The sequence below is a fragment of the Curcuma longa genome, chromosome 3 (genome assembly GCF_044706935.1).
Source record: "Curcuma longa cultivar G26 ecotype Majalengka, Jawa Barat chromosome 3, ITB_CL_G26_1.1, whole genome shotgun sequence".
NCBI classification, from domain to species: Eukaryota; Viridiplantae; Streptophyta; class Magnoliopsida; order Zingiberales; family Zingiberaceae; genus Curcuma; species Curcuma longa.
Window position 1 is genome coordinate 13372581 of NC_133863.1, and position 26166 is coordinate 13398746.

The window sequence follows — 26166 nt, forward strand, 5'->3', positions numbered from 1 at the left end:
TAAAATAATCTACAAACTGCTAATCAAAATATTGAAGTTGGTCTTTGGCTGCGTAAGAGAAACTCATTTGATGGACAAAGAGTTGCAAATTTGTAAAGATACTTATTCTTCTCTAATTCTCTTTTTTTGTTGCATTCAAATTACTAATGAAAAACAACATAAACATCAGATTATAATCATTTCCAATAAACTTATGTGTATTGTCCTTGTTTGTGCAATTTTTATTAGTATTGAGACTAAACAAATATTTTAGAATTTTCTCATAATGATGTTAGTTGTTAATCTGCTTAGTAATATTATTTGAAATCTGGAAATGTTGGAATTTCTTTGTTTTTTTAACTTAATACCATGCAGTACAATTGTAATTGATTTTCAGTTAATTAAAGAATCTCTTTATAAATCGCTTCTATTTTCAGCTCTGTTTGACTTTTACAATATATGTATGTTAGACATAGTGTTATGATAATATTACTAATTCTCTGGATTTTGTATTATTTCTATATCACCTATATCTGTCTCCTTATGTCAAGCTTCATACTCCTTGTTGAATAGTCCCTGCCAATTCCACCCATGTACAGTTTCAACTTGTAGTCAAATCTTACTCTGTTGTTTTTCCTTATATTTTATTTTCATACTAGTCCAATGGCTGGATTAGATTTGTTTAATTTGAACATTGTGAACATCAAATTGAAACAATTGGTGCTTGGTTCTATTGCTGTCTGGGAGCTCATGGTTTTTGATTATGGTAGTTTGCATAATTAGGATCTTGAGATCATGGTGTTAGCTAATTCAATTGCTATCTCTCGGCCATATCTGCTGTTGGATGCAATTTCTAAAAGTCAAGTTGTATCCTGTTTTATCTATTGATGGCAAATTTATGTAATCCAATTTCTATGTTTTGTAAACTTTTTTCACTTGGTTGCTGCAGTTTGAACCTTTCTGATTCCATTTTATGAGGTTTTTGTGCTAATGTCCAATTTGCTTACTTTTCTTTATGCTTTTGGTTTTGCAGTATTCTTGATGGTCAGCCAAAACTGATGGGTTTGAAGGAATTACTTCAGGTATTAAATGTTCCTGAATGACAATTTTATTTTTAACTATTTTAACCTAAAACAATACCATCACTACTTTGTAGTTTCTAACAATTGACGTTTTTAGATTAGTTGCATGGAGTGGTGTATTCAAATTGGATTTAATAACATTCCCTTGTCATATTTGTTCTGTTTATAAAGGAACAAAATGAATGAGCCATACTATGATGTATTGGTAAAGGAGAGTTATTGAGAGGACAAGAAGAGTAGGTTAAACCATTCTATAAAGTATTGGGAAAGGATCATTATTGAGAGTACGATAAGAGTTAATGTTTGATAGATCAAGCATACATGGAATTTTAAGAATAAAGGTAAGTAGGCGAGAGAATAATACAACTAAGCCTTTATCCGATTACGTGCGGTCAGTTATATGGATTCTCCCACGCCATTGCGTTAGATCCCCTATTATATCATCATTTATATTTAAATGAGTTTTATTCTATTTTATCGTTGCTTACCAAGTCTTTTTTATAAAAATGAGGTGTCTTATTTGTGCACTTTGGATTGTAGGGTTCGATTTGACATTTCATATTATGGAGTAATGCATTTGCCTACTTAATAAGACAACTAATGAAAAAATATAGGAAAAAACAAGGATTTGAATATTCTTTTTGTTGACTTTTGCAAGGACTAATTTTCAAATAGAATAGTGTTCTATTGTAAAAATATCAACCTAAGGGTTGTAATTGTAATTGGAACACTAATGACATTCTATATGAAGGTAAGGAAAAACCTTAATACTTTCTACATTGCATCATGGTATTAGGGCCTAAGAATTGGCTGTCTTCCTCCATGGTGTCGCTCATAGTTGCTTTGACAATTCTTTCTTCCCATCTTGGGAATCATAACATCTCCTAGAAGTCGTGTTCCGTATTGGGTGAAACGGTCTCAATGTATCATTCTGTTAAATCACTGAAAACTTGATTCCGCTCGACACCAATTTTTAAAATCTCAAGTTGTGTCATAACTTTGGTCTTTGATTGGAAAGATACTATTCCAATTTCGTGTCGATGCTTTATGCGTAGTGCCGATGATAGATTGGAGATTGAAAGGAGATGAAGTAAAGGAAATTATCTGTGCTAAGTGATATTGAGTGTCAATAATTTATCGGAATGATATGTTTCAACCAAAGTATAAGATCTTGAGTCATGCCGATCAACACAGTGGAATTTATCATTCCAACTGGCACGACACCGAGCTCAGAACCATGAGGTCGTGGAGTTGTCGCGATCTCATGGAGGATCGTGGAAGCCGCCACGACCTCGCGACGGGTCGGGGAGGTCGCCGCAACCTCGAAGTGGGTCATAGAGGCGCCCACGACCTTGTGCAAGTCGCGGAGGTGCTATGACCTCGCGACGGGTCTCGGGGTCATTTTTACCCTTATTTTCATTTTTTCATAGATATTTCTTTTTCGTTTCTTAATTTTTTCCCTCCGTCAGTTAATTTATTTTCCTCTATTTATCTATAGTTAATTCATCCATCCACGAGAAATAAAGAGAGAGAAATATTACTATCAATAAATTAAGTTATTATATTTATAAATTTAATTTAATTTTAGATTAATCAAAATAAATTCAAATTAAATCTAAATTAAACCTACCCAATCATGCTATGTTTATTTGGGGAATTTCAGTTAATTCTAAATTGCTTTTTACTCAATAAGTATCAAACTTTTTATGAGATAATATTAAATTTAGCTCAATAGGAAGTATCTATAGTAATCAAATATTAATAAAAATATTTTTTAATTAGAATATTTTCTATTTTAAAAATACCAAAACAGTTGATTATCAACACGGTATGATAGGATACTATAACCGTATCGTTCGAGTCATAAATCAAAATTTTGACACAGTTCGAAATTTTAAACCTTGAAGACATGACTACTTGGGGGAACTCTAATCATTTTCCTAACTCTAACCATTTTCCTACTATATTAATCTTGGAAAATGTTTATGATAAAATTCTTATACATTATTATGGTGGATTTTAGAAAGGAATATCTAATAATTAATATCATTACAAGGATTAAAATTACAAGGTGTGTGATATATTTTTCTTATAATTGTAGGCTTATATGATAAACTCTACGATTAATAGTCGAGAAAAATCTCTTTGGTGGAGGTTCTTTGTTGATGATATTGTTTTAATTGATGTGAGTGTAAAATTGAACCACTAAAGATTTTGTGTTACATAGAACTACAACCGAATATATAAATGTAATTTTGATTATTAGAACTATGAGGGAATAATTGAGATGGATGAATATAAATACTAACTCTTTTAGATATGTTGGATCTTTCATTAAACAATGAGATATTGATGAGATAATCAATAGTAGCAAAGAGTGAATTGTTGAAATAAAAAAGAATCTGAAGTATTGTATGAACCCTTGAAGGCTAAAAGCATTCTTTTTTCAAATGTCGTGTTATCTTCCATATTTATAGATTGGTTGGAATGTTTGTCATGTAAAACATACACAAAAAGTTAATATAGGAAGATGAGAATGCTAAGTTTATGCGTGGGGTTATTAGGAAAATTAAATAGTAGTATTATTATCCAAGAGCAATTGGATGAGCTCTAGTGGTTGTTAAAATGAAAGAAATAAGTGATGGTAGGAACTGTTCAAAGGTGTACATTGAATTTTATATTTAGACAAGTTGAATCCATTAGGATGGAAGTTGTATAGGGTAATGTGAGGCCAAAAAATATTATAATTAATGTGACAAAACATAGTTTAATCATTTTGATTGTTACTAATGATATAAATGTTGAGCTTAATGAACATGAGATATATCTAATCAATCCCAAATAGGCGGGACAGACACTGCTATTCCTGCTGCTCTTAAAACAAAGTTATGAAACGAATTGGAAAATAAGGATTTTTTCAATTTTAAAAAAAGTTGAAAAGAATGTTGACTCGTTCTTGGTCCAAAGGTGTGTTTTCTTGGATGGAAGAAATAGGAGAGGATTGAAAAATGACACAAGATTTATATGAATGTTGCTTTACATGCAATTTTGTGATCCTTTCTCTTCCTCCTGACTTTGCATCCAAGTAATGGATCCTAAGGGTCTGATTACTTGAATGCATAGATACAAGGGGAAAACTCACAAAGTTACATATAGAGTTTCATCATTCATGCACATCTTTCTGGTACTTCTCTCACTCTCCCTTATATCTTCCATCCTAAGTATTTGGATTCTAAAAAAACCCAAAATATACAAAAATAATGTAGCAAAATTTTATATATATATATATATATATATATTTTTTTTTTTTGAAGTGAAATTTTAATCATAAAAAATAAGGTTCCATCTACATTCTTCTTAATAACATTTTCTTTTGAAAGAGGTATTATGCTGTCAGAATTTTGTTTGCTTTTTATACTGTTACAAGATCTGTTATGCTCATTCATTGTTTGTTGTAATATGTTTGTGCATGTTTGGTGAATAAGTTCTTTATTATGCCATTCATATTTACAGAAATCATCCCACCAAAGTTCCTCTTATAGATTTTAGATTTTGGTAGGGGGTTGTCAGATATTGAATGGGTGAAATATTCATTTCAACTGATGATATCCCAACATAAACTGATATTTCCTGATGATAGATGTTTAGCTAGGTCACTAGAAATATAATAGCAAAAGTAAATAATTTGTTTTTTCAGGTGTTTCTTGATTTTAGGAGTTCTGTCATTGAAAGACGTGCAGCATTTAAGCTTAGTCAAGCTCTAGAACGAAAACATATTATAGAGGTATATCTTCTAATATTTCAAATGCTTAAAGTTCCAAAATTTGAAGTTTTTTATCCATTAATTTTATTCTCAGGGCATCATTATTGGTCTTGATAACTTGGATGATATTATAAACATAATCAGGAAAACTTCTAGTAACACTCTGGCTATCACTTCTTTAGTGAAAGGTATGTCTTTATTTGTCTAGTCTATCTCTGATTATACTAATGGGTGATTAGCGAACAAACACTATTAACTTAATCATCATGCAATTGCTCTTGCAATAGATGAAGAGTCTGTGCTACATATTTACTATTAGAAGGAGAACAGGCATTCACTTTTGTTTGTGGGTTAGGTTCCCTTGGTCCATTTCTTATTTGTGATTGTTGATTGAGTGTTTGGTCACCTTTTTTTCTTTTTTGAAATTCAAGTATTTTATGTTACCTTCCTTAGGGGTGATATTTACTCGTTGACTACTGTTGCCCAAACATGCATTCTCTTTATGGTAACCAGTGTTAAAGCAGAATGCAATAAAAAAGACAACATTTTATGGTAATTACTGTAAACATCAAATAAACTAGTGAGCCAAGGCCACCACTATTAATGAAATTGTGGACAATGTATGGATGTCAGTGTGGAAGAAAGTGTTGGAAAATTATGAAAAGGATGCATATAAAATCATAAACCATCAGAAGTGCTATCAAAACAATTAACATTTATTCTCATAATGCTCATCACAATGCAGCCTCATCAAAAATGATACATCTAACCAAAGATACACGATCGCATGATGCTATCATAACATTCACACCATGTATCAAAGTAATTCCATACTATTGCAGTTTATACAAATTGCATTAATGCAACTCCTCACCAACATATCATCAACTCAAATGCATCAACACCAGCTGTTATACCACAAAATGCATTGAATCATCAACCCCGTAATACCTAAAATTCATCAATACTTGCGCAATGATATCCTTGTGTTTTCACCCTCAATATTTGCAAGATGATGAATGTTCTACCTAAATTTTGAGTCAGGGAAAGGAACTTGAACTTACCTTGTTGAAAAGGGATTGGCAGTGATGGAGTCTTCATTATCATTGCATAGGAATAGGGCATTATCCCTCCAACCTTAACATGAATCCATCTGATTCACGTCTGCAACAAGTACTAGTTCATCTATGTTATGGTTGGATGAATGGGCTCATGGGCTTTTGTGTAATTATGTAATGTGTAGGAATCTATTTGTAATGTTCTATGTTTCTTAATAATACATATATATAGTAGAGGAAGCCTACCTAATATCCTGCTGCAATGTACCCAATGTGCCGTGTGCCACTGTCAGTCACTGGACATCTTGCGGTCTCCTGTGAGCCGTTCGTCTCATCTTCACGCTGTTTGTTCTGGTCACAACATTCAGGCATCATTCAATCAATCGAGCACTGCCCGCCAAGAGGCATCGTCTGCATGCTTTTCATTCTGTCGATGCCACAGTAATCGTACAACCAATTGAGCGTTACTGTCATCTCCTTTCATCCACTGGTCATCCTTGCCAATGCAACATGTGGCCATCTCCTTTCGTCACAATACGATCCTTTTCGAAGTTTTCAGGATCAGGAACAGGAAATCTGATTTGTTTCTCAATCCAGCATTCACTGAGTACTGTCTTCCATGGGTTCACTCGATTGTGCCACTGGTGAAGCAGTACGTCTGGATTGTGTCATCACCACCTGTCGGATTCCAGCAGATCTGGTTGTTTTGGCTAGTAACCTTTTTTGTACCAGCAGAATTTCATCGAAGTGCAGTCCAGCAGTTGGTTTTCCTGCTATCAGACCTATTAGGCAGGCAGACCTCAGGCTCATTTTCAGTTTGGGCGACCTATTATCCAACAGCTGTTATCTCCCATTTGGCTGGCCCATTTACTGAATGATCTAATTTAGTGAACAATCCACACCTTTGGCTTCTTGAAATGTCAGATTCCTCTACCACTTCCGCAAGGCCTTCCCTTGCAATCTCTCCTACCATTTCTAGATCTTTGATGATTGCTAGAGAAAAATTGAATGGTAAAAATTATGCCACCTGGGCCTTCTTGGGGCACTCTTTTTCCAGTGTGGTTCATGGGCTAAGATCATCTAGAGCACCTCGCCACCCTAGACCCAAGATTCCTGAGCATGCTAGAGTAGTGTGTGAGTGAATTGATGCTCAACAACTTGCTTTCTTATGGCAATCCATTAACATGCCATATTTTCTTTGCTTCTTCTTCTATGAGGCTTGGATATAGGCTCGAGATCTATAATATGGGCGCCATTTCTCAGGCTTATGACTTGACAATCTATTCCAGTTACATAGGGTAGATATGGAGATGGCCACTCACATGGGTCATTTCTAGACTATCATCGCTACTTTTAGAATAATTTTCTGATTAGTTCACTTACCTTGGGCATGTGATCACTTTGACAAATTACTCGTGATCATATTTCAACATACCATCCGACTTGAGTTAGAGTTAATGAAATCTTAAATCCTTGGTGACTCCATCATTCCTTTGTGCATATGTTGATGCTCCTCTCTAATTGCATAGTCATCTTGGGTATCCTACCCTTCAATGTCTGAAGCAAATAGTCTGTAGTCTTTCTATTCTTCAGCGCCTTGAATGCAAGTGTTGTCAATTAGGTAAACATATTAAGGTCTCTTTTCCTTAGGAATCTCCATAAGTGCATTTGTGCTAAATGTTGTGACCGAAGTTTTGTCAACTCTACATTTTACTTCAAATACTTTATAATTTTCATCAATAACTGTTCTATAATAACAGTATTTTAATAAAAAAGCTTGCTGAATTTTTTTTCTTTCATTTTTTTTCTTTTTATGTTAAACTTAAATATCAGTTTGACATCTCCATCAAGATTTTATGTAGTGATAATGCTAAGAAATACTTTTTTAAATTCTTTTTAGTCATTCCTATCAAGTCATACTATTTTTTTTTTAATATTCACTTCAGTTTATATACTGAGACTGACTGTCATTGTAGAGTACCATTTATCTTCGAAGCAAGCTGAAGCTTTGTTGGACATTACTTTGAGGAAACTTACTCTTCTTGAGGTTTATACTGTATTTGCTATCGATAGTTGATAATGTATTCCAATCATTCTTATTACTGATGATGCTTTGCCCTATTTTGTAGAGAAAGAAGTTTGTGGATGAAGCAGAATCATTATCAGAACATATTTCTAATTTAAATGAACTCTTGTCTAGTAAGAAGCTCATCTTCCAGGTGGTTATTCTTTTTGAACATTTCTCATGCATACAATTTTAAATGACATTTACTACTTAGTTAAGGATTCCAATTCTCTACCACTAAGTACATAGAGATTAAAACTCTTGTATCTTTTTATAAGAATAGTGTCCCCGGACCCCGCAATTTGTTGCTCGTAGCTTTGTTTCAAATTTTCCTTCATTAAATTTTGATATTATATGATAAAAATAGCGATAAAAATGTTTATTGGAATGGACTACAGAGTTTTTTGTGTGTAAAACACGAGGGTATTTGAATTCAAGGACAAGTGAAGCATTTAGAAAAATGTTAGACATATGTCTTACAACAACAAAGTTAAATTTGCATTGAATAATATATTGAAAGCTTTTCTACAAGCCATACAATTAATAATGCCTGTTATTCAATATCTTGGGAAATGTTCCCTCACCAATACATTCATGATTCATGATATAAATATTTCATCATGTATAACCCAACCTTGAGCTATCTTTTATAGGGTGATGCGGAACTATTTTTTGAGTTTTTTTTTTCTTCCTATGGACTTATTTCTGCACCATTGTCTATTACAATCAAGCTTCATGGCTAGAGTAATTGAGTCGCAGCATAATGCTGGTTGTGTTGGAAACTTGCTTTCTATGATCTTGTATCAAGCTTGAGCTATCTTCAGTTTGGAACTAATTAAGCTTAAGATGTGAACACTCAGGTTAACAATTTTTATATTCATCGCATTGTTGTTGTCTGTCACTGCCAAGCATCTTGACAAGACCCATTGAATCCTAGAAGATTGTTGACAGTGTTGTGATCTAGTGCCTTGTATTATCTTGTGACAATGCAAACATAACGCTTAAGTTTTTGAAGGCGCGTGCCAATTTTTCTAGATTCATCATCCTTGATGCCTTACTCCCATGAGCACCATGCTGCTGTAAGAGGGAGTTCTAATGTACATAAGTGTGCAGCATATCTGCCCACTGACAATTTAATGCAACAAGTTGCTCTTGTTTTTCTTAAGTATAGAAGTTGAAGTTAGGCCAATTTAATATCTTAAAAATTGATCCTTTGTACTGAGTTGGTTGCTGCTTTGTGAAAAATTCAAATGTCCAAAAACATGTTAAATGATTTTTAGCACTCCCCTGAATCCAAGCTGAAAACTAATTGACAGTCTGCAATATTATTATTTTTTATTCTTGAACAAGCTTGACACAAACAAGTATGCAAATGCTTCGACAAAAGCTTGAGCATAGTAAGCTTCTTAATATACAAACTTGAATGAAATATTTTGAGGTAGCTTGGCCCAAATTAATATATTTTTCTAAAAAACAAGCTTGAGTGCTGTCAAGCCCAGTATAGGGTTGTATATTCGGCCAATGTTCATATTATTGTGATTTTTATTTTTGAATTTCAGCTTATAGAGAAAGAAGCAATTGAGTTGAAGCATAAATTTGGAAGCCCAAGGCGTTCATTTATAGAATATTCAGGAAGTAGCCAACTTGAGGACATAGATGTTATTCCTAATGAGAAGATGCTTCTGGTATGAGCATGGAGTCGTTGATTATTGCTATGTAGATTTGCATTGTTTTTTATAAAATTGTCTTTTTCTGGGTTAAAAATTACTAACATTTGCTTTATGGGAAGACACTTAGTGAGAAAGGATATCTCAAGCGCATGAAGCCAAACACGTTTAGCCTGCAGCATAGAGGAACCATTGGAAAATCTGTTGGAAAGATGCGGGTTAATGACTTGATGTCTGACTTCATCGTTTGTCATACACATGACCACGTTCTTTATTTCAGGTAATCAAAGGATGGAGTTTGAGGACTATGTTCATTAGAGTAGCCTTTTTACCTAACCCATCATGTTAATATATGTCTCTATGACTACTATGGCTACACATTTTGGGGTCCCCGTTTAACTATGTACCAGCTAATATTGTTTCCTTTTCGTTCTGGTGTCTATTGTTGTTCTGAGTCTTGATGATTGAAGAAGAGTAGGCTAGATGCTTTTCCTTCATAAATTGGAAATTAGATTTGTAGGCTAGATGAGTACGTGTTTATTCTTTGTGAGAAAATTAATTCTTGTCAATTTCTCACTAACTTAATAAAAAAGAAATATGGTTATGTTCCACCCTACTGGATAATATGCTAGGAAACACTATTTAGTAAGAAGATTTTTCAAGGACTAGGTGTGTGTATATATATTTGTCACAAGTGAAGTTTGAATTCCTAACCTGTTATCTGGTACAATGTTAAAGTATTAGGAAATAGATCAATTTATATATATTTATATTGTTATAAAAAATTATTTCATATCTACTATTATATTATTTATATAAAACATTAATATAAATGTGGCAGCCTGTTTGGAAAACCTAAAGTTCTACATGAAGGGAGTCTCAATTCTATTGCACCCTTCCACTCTAGACTCTGACAGGATTGATATACTTGTAGCCTGGTAGCCTGATTTCATGAATGTGGTGGTCTGGTTGGAAAATCTATGGTTTAACTTGAAGAGAATCCTATCTAATGTAAATTTGTGCGGTGCATTGGATTCTCGACTGTACAAGTAAATAAACCGTCAATTAATGGATGTTCATAGTGATACATATTTCAATGATGTGTAAATATATCAAAGGAATCATTACATTTTTTTATGTTGCTCTTGAATATCAAATTTAAAGTGTTAGGAATCTTAATTCAGAACATCATGGGTAGCCTAGCATTTCAATCATAGAATGCATGCCATGTTTCTGATGAGTCAATTGTGTGGTGCAGCCACAAGGGCATAGTTTACTCTGCTCGAGCTTATCAAATACCAGAATGTTCTAGGGCTGCAACTGGCACTCCATTGGTCCAGGTTTATTAAGTCCTTTATAGTTTTACATTTTTTGGTTAATATGATATTTTTAGCAAATTATTTGTCGTATCTCTTTCTAATATTACTTTTTCTTTGGTCTTTCTAGCTGCTATCCTTGTCTGAAGGGGAGAGAATAACCTCGATTATTCCTGTCAGTGAATTTGTTGATGATCAATACCTAGTAATGTTAACAGTGAATGGGTACATCAAGAAAGTTTCTTTAAAAGCCTTTTCAGCAATCAGAACTTCTGGAATCATTGCAATTCAGTTGGTTTGTCCTGTTAACTGTGCTGATATTTTCTTCTTAGTTATGAAATGGAATGATTCAACTTTGATATATGCTACAGGTCCCTGGTGATGAGCTGAAATGGGTTCGTCTCTGTGCAGACGCTGACCTTGTTGCTTTAGCTTCCCAGAAAGGAATGGTCATTGTGAATTATTGTAGCAAGGTCAGTGTAAACTTAGTGGCATATGTTTAAGCTGTATTTGCTACTTTAGTAAGGTGCATCTTTGTGTTACCATGGTGTCAAAGTTCATCACTGAACACGTTTTAGTGAAGCAAATGCATTACTTTTCTGAATTCAATAAACAATAATAAAATGATTCTGGTTTGATTAAGTTTTTGCAGAACAGTATAAAATATGAATTTATATTTTTGAGGCATAAATGTTTTTTTTTTAATTATTAGACAAATAATGAAGCTTGACTCCAATTCTAGCAATAATCACTAACTTACGAAGATTTCCAACAAACTATATGCTTAAGAATAACATAGTAGTAAAAGTCATATTATAACAAATAAAACAAAATCCGAAATCAGAATCTCTGAGCAACTCTAAGTATCAATTGAAACCAACTATAACTCTAAAAATCACATTTGCCTGCAAAATTTCATATTATTAAGGGAATAAAAAAACTAGATAAGTGATGCTTTATATTTCAACTTTAAGTTTTCATAGCAAAATGAGATCTTTATATATATATATATACTCTTATTTTTATTTAACTTATTTATCATCAATTAAAGTGATCAATTTTTCGTCTTATTTATTTAGCATAATTTTTTATCACAAGCTAATATACTAATTATAATCTTTAAATTGCCATTAATAAAGTCACCAAGAAATCTCTCCCCCAATAAGTTTATCACCAATAAAACCACTAAAAAGTAAATCATTGGAGTGAGTGTTCTAAGAGCTTAATAGCTAAGACTGTAATAGTTGTGGTCTCAAAGTGTAATAACATCATCTAGCAGATAGGCTAAGCCCTCACTTGTGCTATACAACAATATAGCGTTCTTGCTCAAATTAATATTGACTGCGAGCAATTACTCGCTACCACAACCTAATGTGAGCAGTGGTAGTGGTACTCTAATATAAGGCTAGATTTAGAAATTTCACTATTTAATATTCCTTTCCTCCATTTATAATTAATGTTGTTTCACTTCAAATATTTTTTTACTCAAATTGTTATTTCACTTTGGTTTCACATTTATTGGGTTAGTTTAAGGACTAATCTATATCGTCGTTTAATGAATGTTACACTATTTAAGTAGTTGGTTAACATGTGATCTCCAAACATAGGATTATAGCATCAAAAATTTGTACAAGCGTCAACATATGAATCTACAAATAACATGAAAACTAAAACAACCTTAAGTATCAACAAAAGAGTAATCAGAACATCAATTTTTAACTTTTGAAAATAAATGCACTTCCCATGATAGTCCCTTGATGATCAGCCAAATGTGTATAGTTTGAAAAAGTATCAATTATTTAACTCTTTATCATTTAGTTTCTTCTAAAATTCATTTTTCTATTTTAAATGTCATTTTAATCCCTTTTTAAAATAGTTAAGAGTAGCATTTATAAAATTTATTTTTATGCATTAATTCATGCTCAAGGGATATGAAAATGTGGTTAACGATAGATTTACCCAAATCAATATCCAACAAATATGAATCCTAGAGTCAGAATGAAAATGAATGTGCTCCACTTGAATAAGTATTTACAAATATCACTTAAGAAAACTAAAGATAAATCTCTAATAATTATACATCTCAAAAATCTAGAAATTAACTAAATTTGATGGATCCAATCTTGATCTCACTACCTTGATATAACCCCATAACAATTTATTTCCCTAACCTAAGCTACACTAATCAAAAATAGAAATAAAATAAAATATTCACCTCACAATTGTGGATAAAAATAAGTCAACTAAATACTCCATCAAACTTGTGTCTCCTTATTTAAAATTCATGAATTCCTGACAACGAGCAATACAAATGAGACTAAGCTCTTGATAGTGACTCTGAGATAGAGATGAGTATACCAGTCAAGCCATGCTTAATCCCTTGAGCAATAGAAGCATGATCGCGTGCATGGCCATGACCATGGCTATGCGTAACTCCAGCTCGAGGTTTCACATGATAAAATCAATTAAATTGTATAATAATAGAATCATAACTAAAATTCCTCAACCTACAAACAGAAAGGTCTTTTAAACGTTATAGCTCAGAGATACACCTCGACTTGTGTGAAAATATCTTATACCAAGAAATCACAAACTTAGAAAACAAGAAACCCGAAAAATGCAGAACCCACAAGCGTAATTGCTTTACGCCCCTTGATGTAATTTCCCCTTACTGATAGATACCCCACTTGGTGATCCTATAATGATAGGAAACCAAGAGTCATGTTAATAATCACTAACTCAAAATAAATAAGAAAAAGTTTCAATGATATATATATATATATATATATTCATTCTCTACAGATACAACAAAATCATATAGTAGCAAAAGTTATAAGAATAAAACAAAAGGGTATCGAAACTCTTATTTTCATTTCCCTCATTTATCATCAATTAAAGTCACAAATTTTCCCTCTTTACAATCTTTTATGAGAAGTTAATATACTTTTATTTATCATCTTTTAATCGTTACTAAATAGTCACTAGTAAATGTATCTCTAAAATCTATCAAGAAGTGAATCATTGGACCTAGTATCCTCAAAGTGTAAGAATGTCATTGGATGTGTGAGCTAAAGCATTCACTATGCTATACAATGATGCAATGCTCTCATACAAATAAATAATATCTGCGGATGACCACTTGCTTCCACAACTTTATATGGGTGATCAATTATTCTGGTATAAGGCTAGGGTCAAAGTTTTCGTTATTTAGTATTTGTTTCCTCCATTTATAGTTATTGTTGTTTCACTTTGTTCCACAGTAAATATTTTTTCACACAAAAGTTATTTCACTTTGGTTTTACATCTATTTGGTTAGTTTAATGGACTAACCTATGTCGCCACCTAATAAATGTTGCGCTATTTAAATAGTAGGTTAACATGTCTCCTAAGATGTGATTATAACATAAAAAATTTGGACAAGCATTAACAAATGAATCAACATATAATATGGAAGTTAAAGCAATCTCAAGATAGGTATCGACATAAGAGTACTCAGAATATCATTTTTACCATTTAAAAAGAAACCCACTTTTGAAAATAAGTCCCTCCCATGTTAATCTCTAGATGATCACCCACATATGTATAGCATGAAAAGAATATCAATTATTTAACTCCTTAGTAGTTTAGTATCTTCTAAAATGTCATTTTAATTCACTTTTCAAAACAATTGTAGTAGCATACATAAAATCTATTTTTATACATTAATTCATGCACAAGAGTTATGTAAGTGAGTCTGACGGTATATTTACCCACATCAATATACAACAAATTTGAATCCAAGGGAATAAGAATTAGTGTGCTCCACTTGAATGAATATCTACAAATACCAGATAGAAATGACTCAAAAAACTCTAGATAAATTCTAATAATGATAATAACACTAAAATCTAGAAATTAAATATAATTTAAAGTTAATGGTGCCAATCTTGATCCCATTGCCTCAATATAATTATTGATGCAATAATGCCCAGAGCATGTGGGGGAGATTGCTGGTGCAATTGGGCAGCAGCTTAGTCTTGTCAAGGCTACACCTAAGGCTGTGTTTTGATTCTTGAATAATATGTTTGTCTAGATGTTTGGACAATATATTGATGCAATTATGTTGTGGGCAACATGATTGAGGTGACTTTAAGTTAGGCCGATATGTCTAGTAGGTCATGGTTGAATGGATGTTTGACATTGGATGAAGTCCAAATGGGTTGAGGTTGACCAAATATTTGGCAAAGAGGAAAGTCCAACACGTTTTGGCAATGGTGAAAATCCAACAACGTTGGCAGATGCAAAATCCTTCACGAATTTGCAATGGAAAGTCCAACAGATGTTAAGAAGTGAAAAGTCAAACAGGAGTTGATAGACGAAAAATCCAACAGTGAGTTTGCAAGATAAAAGTTCAACAAGTGTTGGTAGAGGAAGTCGAGGCAGGTTAAGACATGAAAAATAAAATACAATAAAACTCGATATCTAACAGATGGTGTTATGATTGAAGTCAACGGGATCCTGTTTGTTTATTGATATTTTTTTCTCTTGGGTACTATCTTGTTCAACTGAGTCTCCAATGTCCATGTCCTTTGCCATTATATGATTACTCTCTTCTATGATCTAGGATCAAAACTTATGGTGTAGCCATGTGAGTGAAATGTTTACCTTTGATGATTGAAGTCTTACCTCAATATTTTTCTAGGCTTATTCATTGTGATTCTGTTGTGCTTTTATCTTGCCATTGTATACGGGCCATTATCCTTGAAAATAATATTTTCACTTGCACAATTTTTCAAGTTTAATTATGGTAGAACCAGTTAGAAATTAGAATGATATACTGCCATCCTACTACTAAGGCTTAATCCTAGATTTCTTCATGTCTATTCCTTTTGCAAAGTTTTCTTGGGTCTACTTTTCTATTAATTCCTTTTATTGACCATCTAATACTTGTCATACATATATTTTCTACTCATCAGCTTCGAGCACTTGGGAGGAAGACAAGAGGTGTGATTTCAATGAAATTAAAAGGAGACAAAATGGCTTCAATGGATGTCATACCTGCGGCTATACAGAATGACTTGCAGAAATTGTCAGAGAGTATTTACAGCAGGTTGCTTTGTTCTTCATGTAGAGTTTAGTGAGAATAAATTCACCTGCATTCTTGTGCCATACTGTTCAGATGAATAGGCTTTGACAGGCTTATATGAACATTTCATCCTATGTTGCATTTTTGCTACTTGTTTGCTTAAGCTGTCAAGCAATTACTGTGCTACATCCGCAATACTGTCTCTCACCAAAATCACAGATACCAAGTTACCAACTATGTATACCTGATAAAGAACCATCAACAAGCCCCTATGAGTTCCTGTTTTCTTTTTATGGTAACTGTATTGCTATCCTTGTTTGCTTTTAGGTTGCTGCTACTGTACTCGGACTACATCTTGCCACAATGATATATAACAACTATTTACCGCCATCCTATCACATGTTAAAATAACAACAATTCTAATCCTTGCACAAACTTCTTGCAGAGATAAAGATCTTGGACCTCCATGGCTGCTTTTTGTATCTGAAAGTGGTCATGGGAAGCGTACACCCTTAAGCGCATTCAAGCTGTCAAATTTCAACAGAGTGGGCTTATTAGGTTACAAGGTACATTTTTCATATTATTTTGTGCTCTTAATCTTTAATGAATGGCTGGTGTGAATAATGTGAGATGAAGTTAAATATTTAGTTAAACAATATAGTTGGAGCTGTCTTGTTTGGATCTTCTTTGAAGCAATTGAGTCATCAAGGCACATTTGTAAGTTCAAGTCGTGTGATTAAAGTCAATGTTCTTTGTTATTAGGAGAAGAGTCACTTTGTTGGACAACTAGTTTAGTGGTCTTATCATAATTATCATACATTTCCATTGGATTTAAGTTACATGATTCCACTAAAAGTTTGTCGATTTAAGAGTAGGGTTTCTGGGTGTTGTCTTTAAAGTAGGTTTGCCTTTTCAATATATATTTTTTTAAATTTTTGTTTGTCTATCTTTAGTATTCATTTCTATGCAACTTTATGATGGGGTTTCTTATTGAAGTAGACAAAAAGACATTGCCTTCTTTCTAAATTTTTGGCTTAAGTCTGCTCATGAATCTATAAACCGTGGAGCAATATTTTACAATATCTATGTAAGATCTGATATTACAATATCAGTGTAAGATCTAAAATTAGGATGAATATTCTGCCACTTAAGAATGATTGTTTGGGATTTTCTCAATTTACTATTCTTCCTTAGAGTATGCTGGAATGTAATTTTCAGTGGGTCTTCTTTTCGTTTGAGTCAGTTTGTGATGAGTTATATTCTAAGCTTGTCAAGTTTTGCCTGAATATTATGCCAAAATTTCTTAATAGGTCCTACAAGTTTGATTTTGGCAAATTGTGCTTCTAAAGTGTTCTTATCATATATTGCCAAATAATCTTCCTCATTTGTTACCCAATTAAGAAATGCATTCGAGTCTAATCAGTTGTCAAAAATAAGGACAATTTCTTTGACATACCTAGACCTATATCGACTATTATTCTCAGAAAATGGTGTGATTCTTTTCTAAATATAAAATTATGTGATTGTGGAGGAGGTTGTATGTTTATTTCCGTGAATCCCTTACATCTATTTTAAGGAAAATATTTATTGAAGCTATTTAGAGAGTTCAATCTAATCTTGTGAATCTAAAGCACTTCCTCCATATAAAAAAAATTGGTTCTATGTTACCATTAGCATCTACCATGTATTCGACAATAGTAGTGGTGTTTCCTTAATATGTAAGCATATTGACAAGCAATGCACTTATAAAATAAAGCAATACGTGAAACAAGGGCATAATGATAAAATATTGTGGCTGCTAGAATATGATGGTATGCAGAGGTTTTATGAGAAAAAGTAATTAAATGCTAGAAATTTAATTATACCAACAAATTAAATAAAGTTATTTTCCAAAAAATGAAAATTTTGTTATGTCAAAGTGATGCAAGCCTAGTCTGCTGTTGAAGTTGTCATTGTCTATCTTGATCAATTGGAGTGATTGAATTTGGGTGTGACTTTCTCTTCTGACATTTGGAATCAATGTGGCACTATATTTGATCAATCTTCTATTAGATCCTAATTCTTATACAAAGTCAGAACTTAATGAAGTCCAGACTCTTGTACCAAATTCCTATAAGGTGTGGCATCCACCTTTTTTTTCCTTCTAATGGATGAGGTCTACATTAGTTAATTTAGAATTAGACTACAAAGCTGGCTGCAGAATAGATTTGGCTGTTGGTCGAGTAGGCAAAATCAGCAACAATGAAGCACTTATAGATATCTGGCAGGACCTTTGCAAATCTGTGTGGGTCAAATACACAGAGGTAGTCAACAGGTGCAGGTGGGCTGAAGAGGAGCTTAGGGCTTGTCTTCCTGACATTAGCGATGGGAAGAGAATCTCGCTGAAGAGGCAGCTTAGGGCTGGTCTTCCTGATATTAGCGGTGGGAAGAAGATCTTTCAAGTGGGGGCATGTCGTGATGGTGTGGGGTGAGTTAATTAATGGCTACGGAGGACAGATGGGTAGGTCAATGAAGGTGAGTGTCATGGTTGTTGTGTTGGAATTACCGTGTAAGGGTATGATGCAAGTGCTAGGAAGGAATGACGATGGTCCAAATGAAGGAAACACAGAGTTGCTTGACCATTGGGCTTGGTGAAGGAGGTGAATTGGAAATGTGGGTATGAGGAGAGGAGACTTAACAAAGAATGGAGCTGAGTGGTAGTTGTGGATCTAAAACAAGCCTGTGGAGGAGGCATTTTTACTGTCAGTTTCTACAAGAGGCAATGGTGGAAAAGTTGGAAGGGATAATGTGGATCTGTAGCTCTGCAACTATGATGCCTCATGAGCTGGGGGGGGGGGGGTGGTCAGTGGCCTGCAAGCTGTCAAGTGGTGACAACAAGGTATATGTAGGAATGAGAAGTGAGGAAGGTGCTGCAAGCTGTCAAGTGGTGACAACAAGGTATATGTAGGAATGAGAAGTGAGGAAGGTGCTCTACATTCGAAGGATCTACAAGAATCATATACTGCAGTGGGTGAAAGGAAGAAAAATGTGATGAAGAGGATCAGTAATGTCTAAAAGGAAGTCACAAATGAATCTAATTAGGAATTCAAATATGATTACCTACTGGCACAGCATGAAGAACCCACAATCTCACATGGAGAATAATACTCATGAAGAGGAAACATTGAAGATTCCTTACATGCGAGTTTGATGTCCTGTATATAAGGGAAAAAATCATCCATTCTCCATTTTTCTAACGCCTTATCCTAAAAACTAGATAAGAAATAATCAATCCTTTAATTACTTGGTAGATAGATAACCAAACCGAAATTAATTCATTGCCCTAAAACTAGAATTAAACTACCTAGTTTGTGATGAGTTTGTTAAAATCCCCTCATCTCTTTTATAGTCATTTGTGTGCAAATATTGTACAACTTCATTTGCCTGGTGATTCCTAAACCTTCTATATTCTCTTAAGTCATAACCAACCACACAATGGGAAGCTTTCTTGGTCCAAATTCAAGATTATTTTGCAACAGGATTATCTGGGGGGTGTATGCTTGACATGGTTGGGATCACACACTGGGAAGTGCCTTGGTCCAAATCATACAAGTTTGTATTTTCAAGTTTTATTTTGCAACAAGATTATCTGGGGACTATGTTTGGCATGGTTGGGATTATTGTGACTGGGAAGAAAATTTTAATAGTATTGTAGTATGTCAAGTTCAGGAATATATTTATTTTTTTAAAAAAAAATTGGTTAATTCGGTTACTGAATTAATTGATTTTTTATCAGTTTGGTTTGTTTGGTTTTAATAGTAAAATTGGTTGAAAAAAAATTAGGTTAGTTCGGTCGGTTCAGTTTTAACCGAATGCTCAACCAAACCCATGGAGAGCGCTCAGTTTGATATTCACTGTTCTAGATAGTAAGTGTAATGGCAGAAGACTATGCATGTGGAGTGGCCATTAAAATGGCTCTATAGATGTTGGACAATGTTAAAGCAGAAGTGATGAAAAAAATAAAAAATGATAATGAAATAGACAAGATTTCACATGTGAAATGTTAATAATTAATCTCAAGACAGTGAAGATTCTTAATTCTATAGTCAAATCAAAATGAATGACTTCAAGAATATGGTCTAATGATTAGTAATTTAGTATGCATAATTTCATTTTGAAGGCATATATTTTTATTATCTTTTCGTTGCATGCAAGTATTTGTGATTGGGAGAAGCAAAAAAACTTGCGAAAAATTATAACTAGCAGCATGCTTAGAATTTGATCATGTTATGCTACTAGAAATATAGAACCACCTTTTCAATGTTATTTAAGCTTCAAATTTATAGAATTTTTAAAGTAACATGTGGAAAGAAATTTCTAAATAGATCTCAAATTTTCAAACTGTGTCACTGCTCCAGTCAATAGTTATTTCTCAAGTTTACTAAGCTCCTATAACTTAAACAACCTTAGTTCGTGTGAGGAGCTTCAATGAAGTGTTTATGTGCACAAGAAAAGTACATGATCGACATACTTACAGAAATTTACTTGTATTGTCTTTTTGCAGCTCCCACCAGATTGTCGTCTTGCTGCAGTCTATGTGGTTGGGTTTTCATTGTCAGGTTATTTATTACCTTTAACTGGACTAGTACAAGGTATTTTTAATTTTGAAGCTAACACGTGAACTGGTTTTTGTTATGTCAACTAAAACTTCCAATGAAGATGGAGAAAGTGATGAACAACTGGTTCTAGTTAGCCAAAGTGGGACGGTAAACAGAATCAAAGTTCAAGATATACCCATACAGTCACGTGCTAGCAGGTAATTGGTAATATAAGTTGTTCTAAGTCCTGCTAAATCATTCCTATCAACACACTGATAAGGACTTCACTTTTGAATGCAAATGTTTGGTTGCCTGTGTCGAAATATGGAGGGGGTGAGCTTGTTAGTTATCCAAAACTTCTGCATTTAACATGAATCAATTTGAGATATCATATCTAAATAAACCCGATCAGCTTTTGCATTTTTTTTTTCATTTCAGTATCATCTGATTAATTTGACATATCTATTGGTGTGATCCTGTGGCTAAAAAATATTTTGGATAAAGTGAAGCAGAGATGACAATTTTCACGACAGGAGGTTATTTTATTGATTCATGCCAACCTTGAGTATGGTGCCGATCCCAAAGTTAGATTCGAAATTAAAGTTAGGAATTTACAATCAGTGTAAGGTTAGAGCACAATTAGGGTTAAGCAACAAGTTATTCATAGGGGGGTGTTTTGAATACCGTAAGTGAAACAAACAAAACAAGAACAAGAAAGAAAACAGAGAACAGAGATGAACATGGGTTTAAGGTTTGAGGTTTCTTCCCTCTCCCAATTTACACAGAACCATCAGCAGCTCCGATTGAAACGCCGACGGGACAATGGGTCGCACCGGAGCAATCGCTCAAGGTGGAACGTGGCCGGAGAAGATGACAGCGACGAGGATGCTCAGCCCTTGCCCTGAATCTCTGCTACAATCGCCGCCAGAGGAGTCAGAAACAAAGGAAACACAAACAACCTTACCTTGTCACTTTCCGAGGACGGCGGGAGTCGAAGGTGCACGGTAATCCCCTGCTACAATCGCCGCCAGGAGACCAGCTGCTCTCTGCTACAATCGCCGCCAGAGACCAGCTGCCGCACGTTGCTTCTGTGGAACGGAGGAATCGGGCTGTCGCCAGCCGCCGACGCTGGAGAACCCTCACAACGGCGGAGCTAAACGACAGAGGAAGAAGGCCACTCACCGAAGCTCACGGCGAGATTCTTCTGCGGTGGTGTCATGCTCTTCAATCGGATGTCGTTGCCACGTTTTGCGCTAATCGGAAGGAGGAAGGTGACGGCGAGAGGCGCGCGATGAGCTCGGAGAGTCGCGGCGGGGGAGATGCACAGTAAAGGAAATCGCGATTTGGGAGAATCGCGCCGAGCTTCGTTTCTTCGTGAGCCGTCCGTAGCTTTTAACCTAAGGCGCTGAACCGGCGGAATGCAAGTGAACCGACCGATTTTGAAATTGAACCACAGATTGGAATTGGACCGGGTTTAAGCAAAGTGGGCCGGGCTTAGGGCTGAAATTGGACTTTGCACAGTAGCGGGCTTGGCTTGAATGGATTTTGACCCAATTAATCTTGATTTTGACCATATTTAAACCCAAACTTGATTTCTTGCAATTTAATCCTCCAAATAATCTCATTTTCCTATCAATTTCCTGCAAAGTAAATTACAACCAATTAATATCCAATAAATCCCATAAATTAATTAAAATCACAATAAACACCACAATTCATCCAAAATAAAGAAATAGACCAAAAGCCCTATTTATGATATAAAATGTAGTCCAAACCGGTTTAATCCAATCCTAATTTATCCGCAGAAAATGTCACTTATCAGCAGCCTCCAGCTCCGCACCGAGCTAGGCCTCTCTGGATCAAACCTCAGATAGTTGCTACCCAGCTGCTCCCTTTCCTGGCGCACCTCCGATCGCTGTTGAAGGTGTTGCACCTCTACAGTGGCCAGCTCCACCTCCCGGCAGGATAAAGTATGTTTCGCTTAGAGGCATGCCTTCCGACCCTGCTTCTCTTTCTAGTCGATGTCCTTGATTGCATCCTTCGCCCGAGTAAGCTCTCACTGTAGCTCTTGAATACGGTTATAGTGGCTTTGGGCCCACGTGCGCCACTTCTCTACCTCGGCCTCTACCTTCTCCTTGGCCTATAGAGCGATCGCCTGCTCGACCTTGGCCTAGTCGACCGCCATCAAAGCCTTCGACAGCCCACCCTCAGCAGTAGCCTGATGGGTCTACTTCTCCCAGAGATGAGCAATCTAGCTCTCCATCTGATGATGACGCTTCTTGACCCGGATCAATTGGCGATGAAGGGCCTTCTGTTCCATCCTGGCCTATAATCAGCAAAAATATATTAGATGACAAGTCAACAAAAAAAAGAGAAGAGAGAGAAGAAAACCTTGACGAAGGATTCGTATAAGTTTTCGCTCAGGTCTAGCAGTCCGAGATGAGGGATAACTTCCTCCTGATAAATGCGAAGATGGTCATCTGCGGTCTCACCTGCCTCCCGGAGCCTCTCGTCACCTTGGAAGATGCTCGATTGGCTAGCCCCGAAGTGGGGAATGGATATTTTTGTTGGGGTTGGGAGGTGGGGAAGAGATGCCTCGCTCCGACCCGACAGTTGGGTGTCACTTGATGGAACCCCGGTGGCTCCTGAGGATCGTGTTGCCCCCGAGCCCTCCACGGCATTCCCCTTTCCCTTGTCTTGGGCTCTTGGGGGGCATGCGGGCATGGCCCGAGTGGGGGTTGGCTTCTCCGCAGAAGCAAGACGCTTTCGCTTCATGGATTGCTCGGCCTCAGCGGTCGTGCCCTGGTCCGAGACCTTCTTGTGTTTGTGGGCCTCCTTGACAGGTCGGGTCCTAGAAGAACCCTCGGTGCCCCGTGCTCCCTTGTCCTCAGTCGACTTCAACATTTTGTAGGTTGGCAGCTGACTGGACCCAACCCCCTTTGTCTCAGGAAGCTCCTTCACCAGCGGAAGACTGACCCACTAGGGACGGTCGGGCCGGCGCCAACGCAGATGCATCCTTGGCAGCATCCCCCTCGGCCCAAAGGCCCTCCACGGAGGTTAAGTCCCATTTCAAGACTTTGTTCATAGAGGCATTCAGCATGATTTGACCTGCAAAGCAATACAAAGTTAGTCAGTAAAAAGGAAAAACATCAAACATAGGTAAGGCTTACTTAGGCGATCCTCCAAGCGAATGGCAATCAGACTCAATCTTGTTCGGTACAGTAGGGCCTCATTGTTGACTAAGTTGTTAATGTTGAACTTTAAGTCGTTCAAAATTTTTGTGATCTCCCAGAAGACTCGGGACAGACGGTACCGGCCTATAGAGCATGCGAGGGATAGGTTGGGAGTCTAATGGGTTGGTCAGGTATAAGGGTGGGGGGCTTGATATAAAAGAAACACCCTTTCCAACCCTTGTGTGAGGTTGGGTATTCACTTAAGAAAGTACACCCGTGCCAAGAGGCGAAGTAGAACACTTCGCACTCAACACGCTTCAGGCTGAAAAAGGCATTGAGAGAAGCGTTCAACGGGATCTGGTACAGTCGACACACGACGACTGTCCCACAGATCAATCGGAATAAGTTGGGATAGGTTTAGCTGGTAGAAGGTAGCTAAGTCTTGAATGAAGGAAGGGATTCGAAACCTAAGGTCACTAGTCATTTGGTTGTGAAAGCAAGTGATGTAACCACGGAACGATTCATGGGGGCGGTGCTTAGGCATGGGTATATAGATGGAATGGTAGACCGGGATGTTGTATTGCATGCGAAGGAGTCGGGCTACGTCTTTATCATAGATAAATCATGGGTGTTCGTTCAAAGGCAATTCGGAGGCCATCAGTAAGTAGGAAGGGCTCGGGACTTACAACGGGAAGGTGAATGACGATGGAAAGAGAGACAACATCACGAGAAGATCAAAGAAGAAGGAACGAAGGGAGAGAGTAGTTGAGAAGACGAACGCAATGAATACGATAGCACCGGTGAAGCCCCTTTTATACTATCACCGGGGGTAGTATAGGGCTGACGTGTCAACATGGGTGACCGTTGGATCAAGGTGGTTATATCTTCACGGTCAGAGCCACGCCATATGTCCGACCAATTAGATCGGCGTAGCCTCTCTCCTTCCCTTTGCCTCAGCATCAATCCTGACCCTTAATCTTCGCCAAGCCCTCAATCCCCACCGTTGAGAGTCTGACATTAGCACATGGTAGCTTAACATCAGATCTGACCGTACGAATCCCATCACCGATATCACATGCCTGTGCTATTAATGCGGAGATACGCCTCTCGGTCTCGAGCCAGATCGCGTATCCGGGTCATTAAATGCGGTTAAACTGCTGATTTTTAGAGCTGACTCATAATTCTAGCTCCGACCCATCACGAGTCGTTTGACCCATTATTTTTAACCCAACCTGACCTGAGTAGATTTTCTCCGACACGCTGTTGTTTAGTCAGTCTGCTTACACCTCCTTTGACTAGACTTGAAGGGGAGGCTTGTGATGTGACGTATCCTGAGTAATCTTACATGGCAGTGACGGTCAAGAAGTCGATCGATGTGGCGAGTCAGAGAGTCAATAGTCAACCTAAGGTGGATTGACTTGGCGATTCCGACCTCGACCGACTTGGCCATTCAACCTATCTCTTGACCATCCCGACCTCGATCATCTCAATCACTCGGGCTTCATCTCGGCCATTCCGACCTCGACCATCTCAGTCACTCGGGCCTCGTCTCGGTCATTCCGACCTCAACCATCTCAGTCACTCGAGCCTTGTCTCGGCCATTTTGAACTCGACCATCTCAGTCACTCGGACATCGGCTCAGCCATTTCGGTCACTCGGGCCTCGTCTCGACGATTCTGACCTCAACTCGATTTCTCTCTCTTTCAGTCATTCCAAGCTCAGAAGATGACAAAAGCTCTCAAGTGGATGGGTCCTGCCAAAGGACAATTACAAAGTTGTCAGGCCTGGTCCCCTGGATCCCTTCGTGTCTGTGTCTACGGCCAAAAGGTAAGAATAATCAGCACTACCGAGTCAAAGGGCGATTACGAGATTGACAAATTCGGTCCCCAAATGCCACATGTTGGGTCATTTGGCAGTGATTATCAGAGCTTGCCCCCTCAAGCACGACAGGGGTCTGCTCCTATGCCGACATGGATATTCCTCCTCGTGAGTATATAATTTCTCCTGCAGGTATGAAGACCTCTCTCTCGATTCCTAGCTACTTCATACACTTCTTCTTCCTTCCTTCCTTTATTGACTTGAGCATCGGAGTGACCTATCAGGAATCCCAGCACCTTGCCAATCTGATCGCTCAGCTTTTTTTAGGTCCCTTCGCCGATGGGAGTGGCAGCGCGTGAGGTGGCAGATTATTGATTAGTGGCTTGACCGTCCACGGCATCCGACCGGAATAGTAACCATCATGAAACCTAAAGGGTTCCAGGAAGCAATAGATTAAATAAGCTATGATATTGTTGAGCAATATGATATTTTGGAATTGAAGGTAACTCAATACAGTTGGTTTCTTAGGTAGTTGTTTGCTGTAAACAAAGTGGTTAGTATGTTCAACTAGATAAAGGACAAATGCATAGTAAGTGGGCTAGA

At 36.5% G+C, this 26166-nt stretch overlaps 1 protein-coding gene across 1 annotated transcript in view; it reads left to right on the top strand.

The window, feature by feature from the left end:
• The window catches only part of LOC141824419 (putative DNA gyrase subunit A, chloroplastic/mitochondrial), a 32987-nt gene extending 12193 nt beyond the window's left edge, over positions 1 to 20794 (top strand). Inside the window, exons 13-26 of the mRNA XM_074711703.1 lie at positions 1013 to 1061; positions 4759 to 4845; positions 4919 to 5012; positions 7859 to 7929; positions 8012 to 8101; positions 9507 to 9632; positions 9737 to 9894; positions 10873 to 10954; positions 11061 to 11225; positions 11302 to 11403; positions 15886 to 16019; positions 16441 to 16561; positions 20539 to 20593; positions 20694 to 20794. Of these exons, the coding sequence (XP_074567804.1) occupies positions 1013 to 1061; positions 4759 to 4845; positions 4919 to 5012; positions 7859 to 7929; positions 8012 to 8101; positions 9507 to 9632; positions 9737 to 9894; positions 10873 to 10954; positions 11061 to 11225; positions 11302 to 11403; positions 15886 to 16019; positions 16441 to 16561; positions 20539 to 20593; positions 20694 to 20794 (1435 nt within the window). The remainder of the gene's footprint in view (positions 1 to 1012; positions 1062 to 4758; positions 4846 to 4918; positions 5013 to 7858; positions 7930 to 8011; positions 8102 to 9506; positions 9633 to 9736; positions 9895 to 10872; positions 10955 to 11060; positions 11226 to 11301; positions 11404 to 15885; positions 16020 to 16440; positions 16562 to 20538; positions 20594 to 20693) is intronic.
• The last annotated feature ends 5372 nt before the right edge of the window (positions 20795 to 26166 follow it).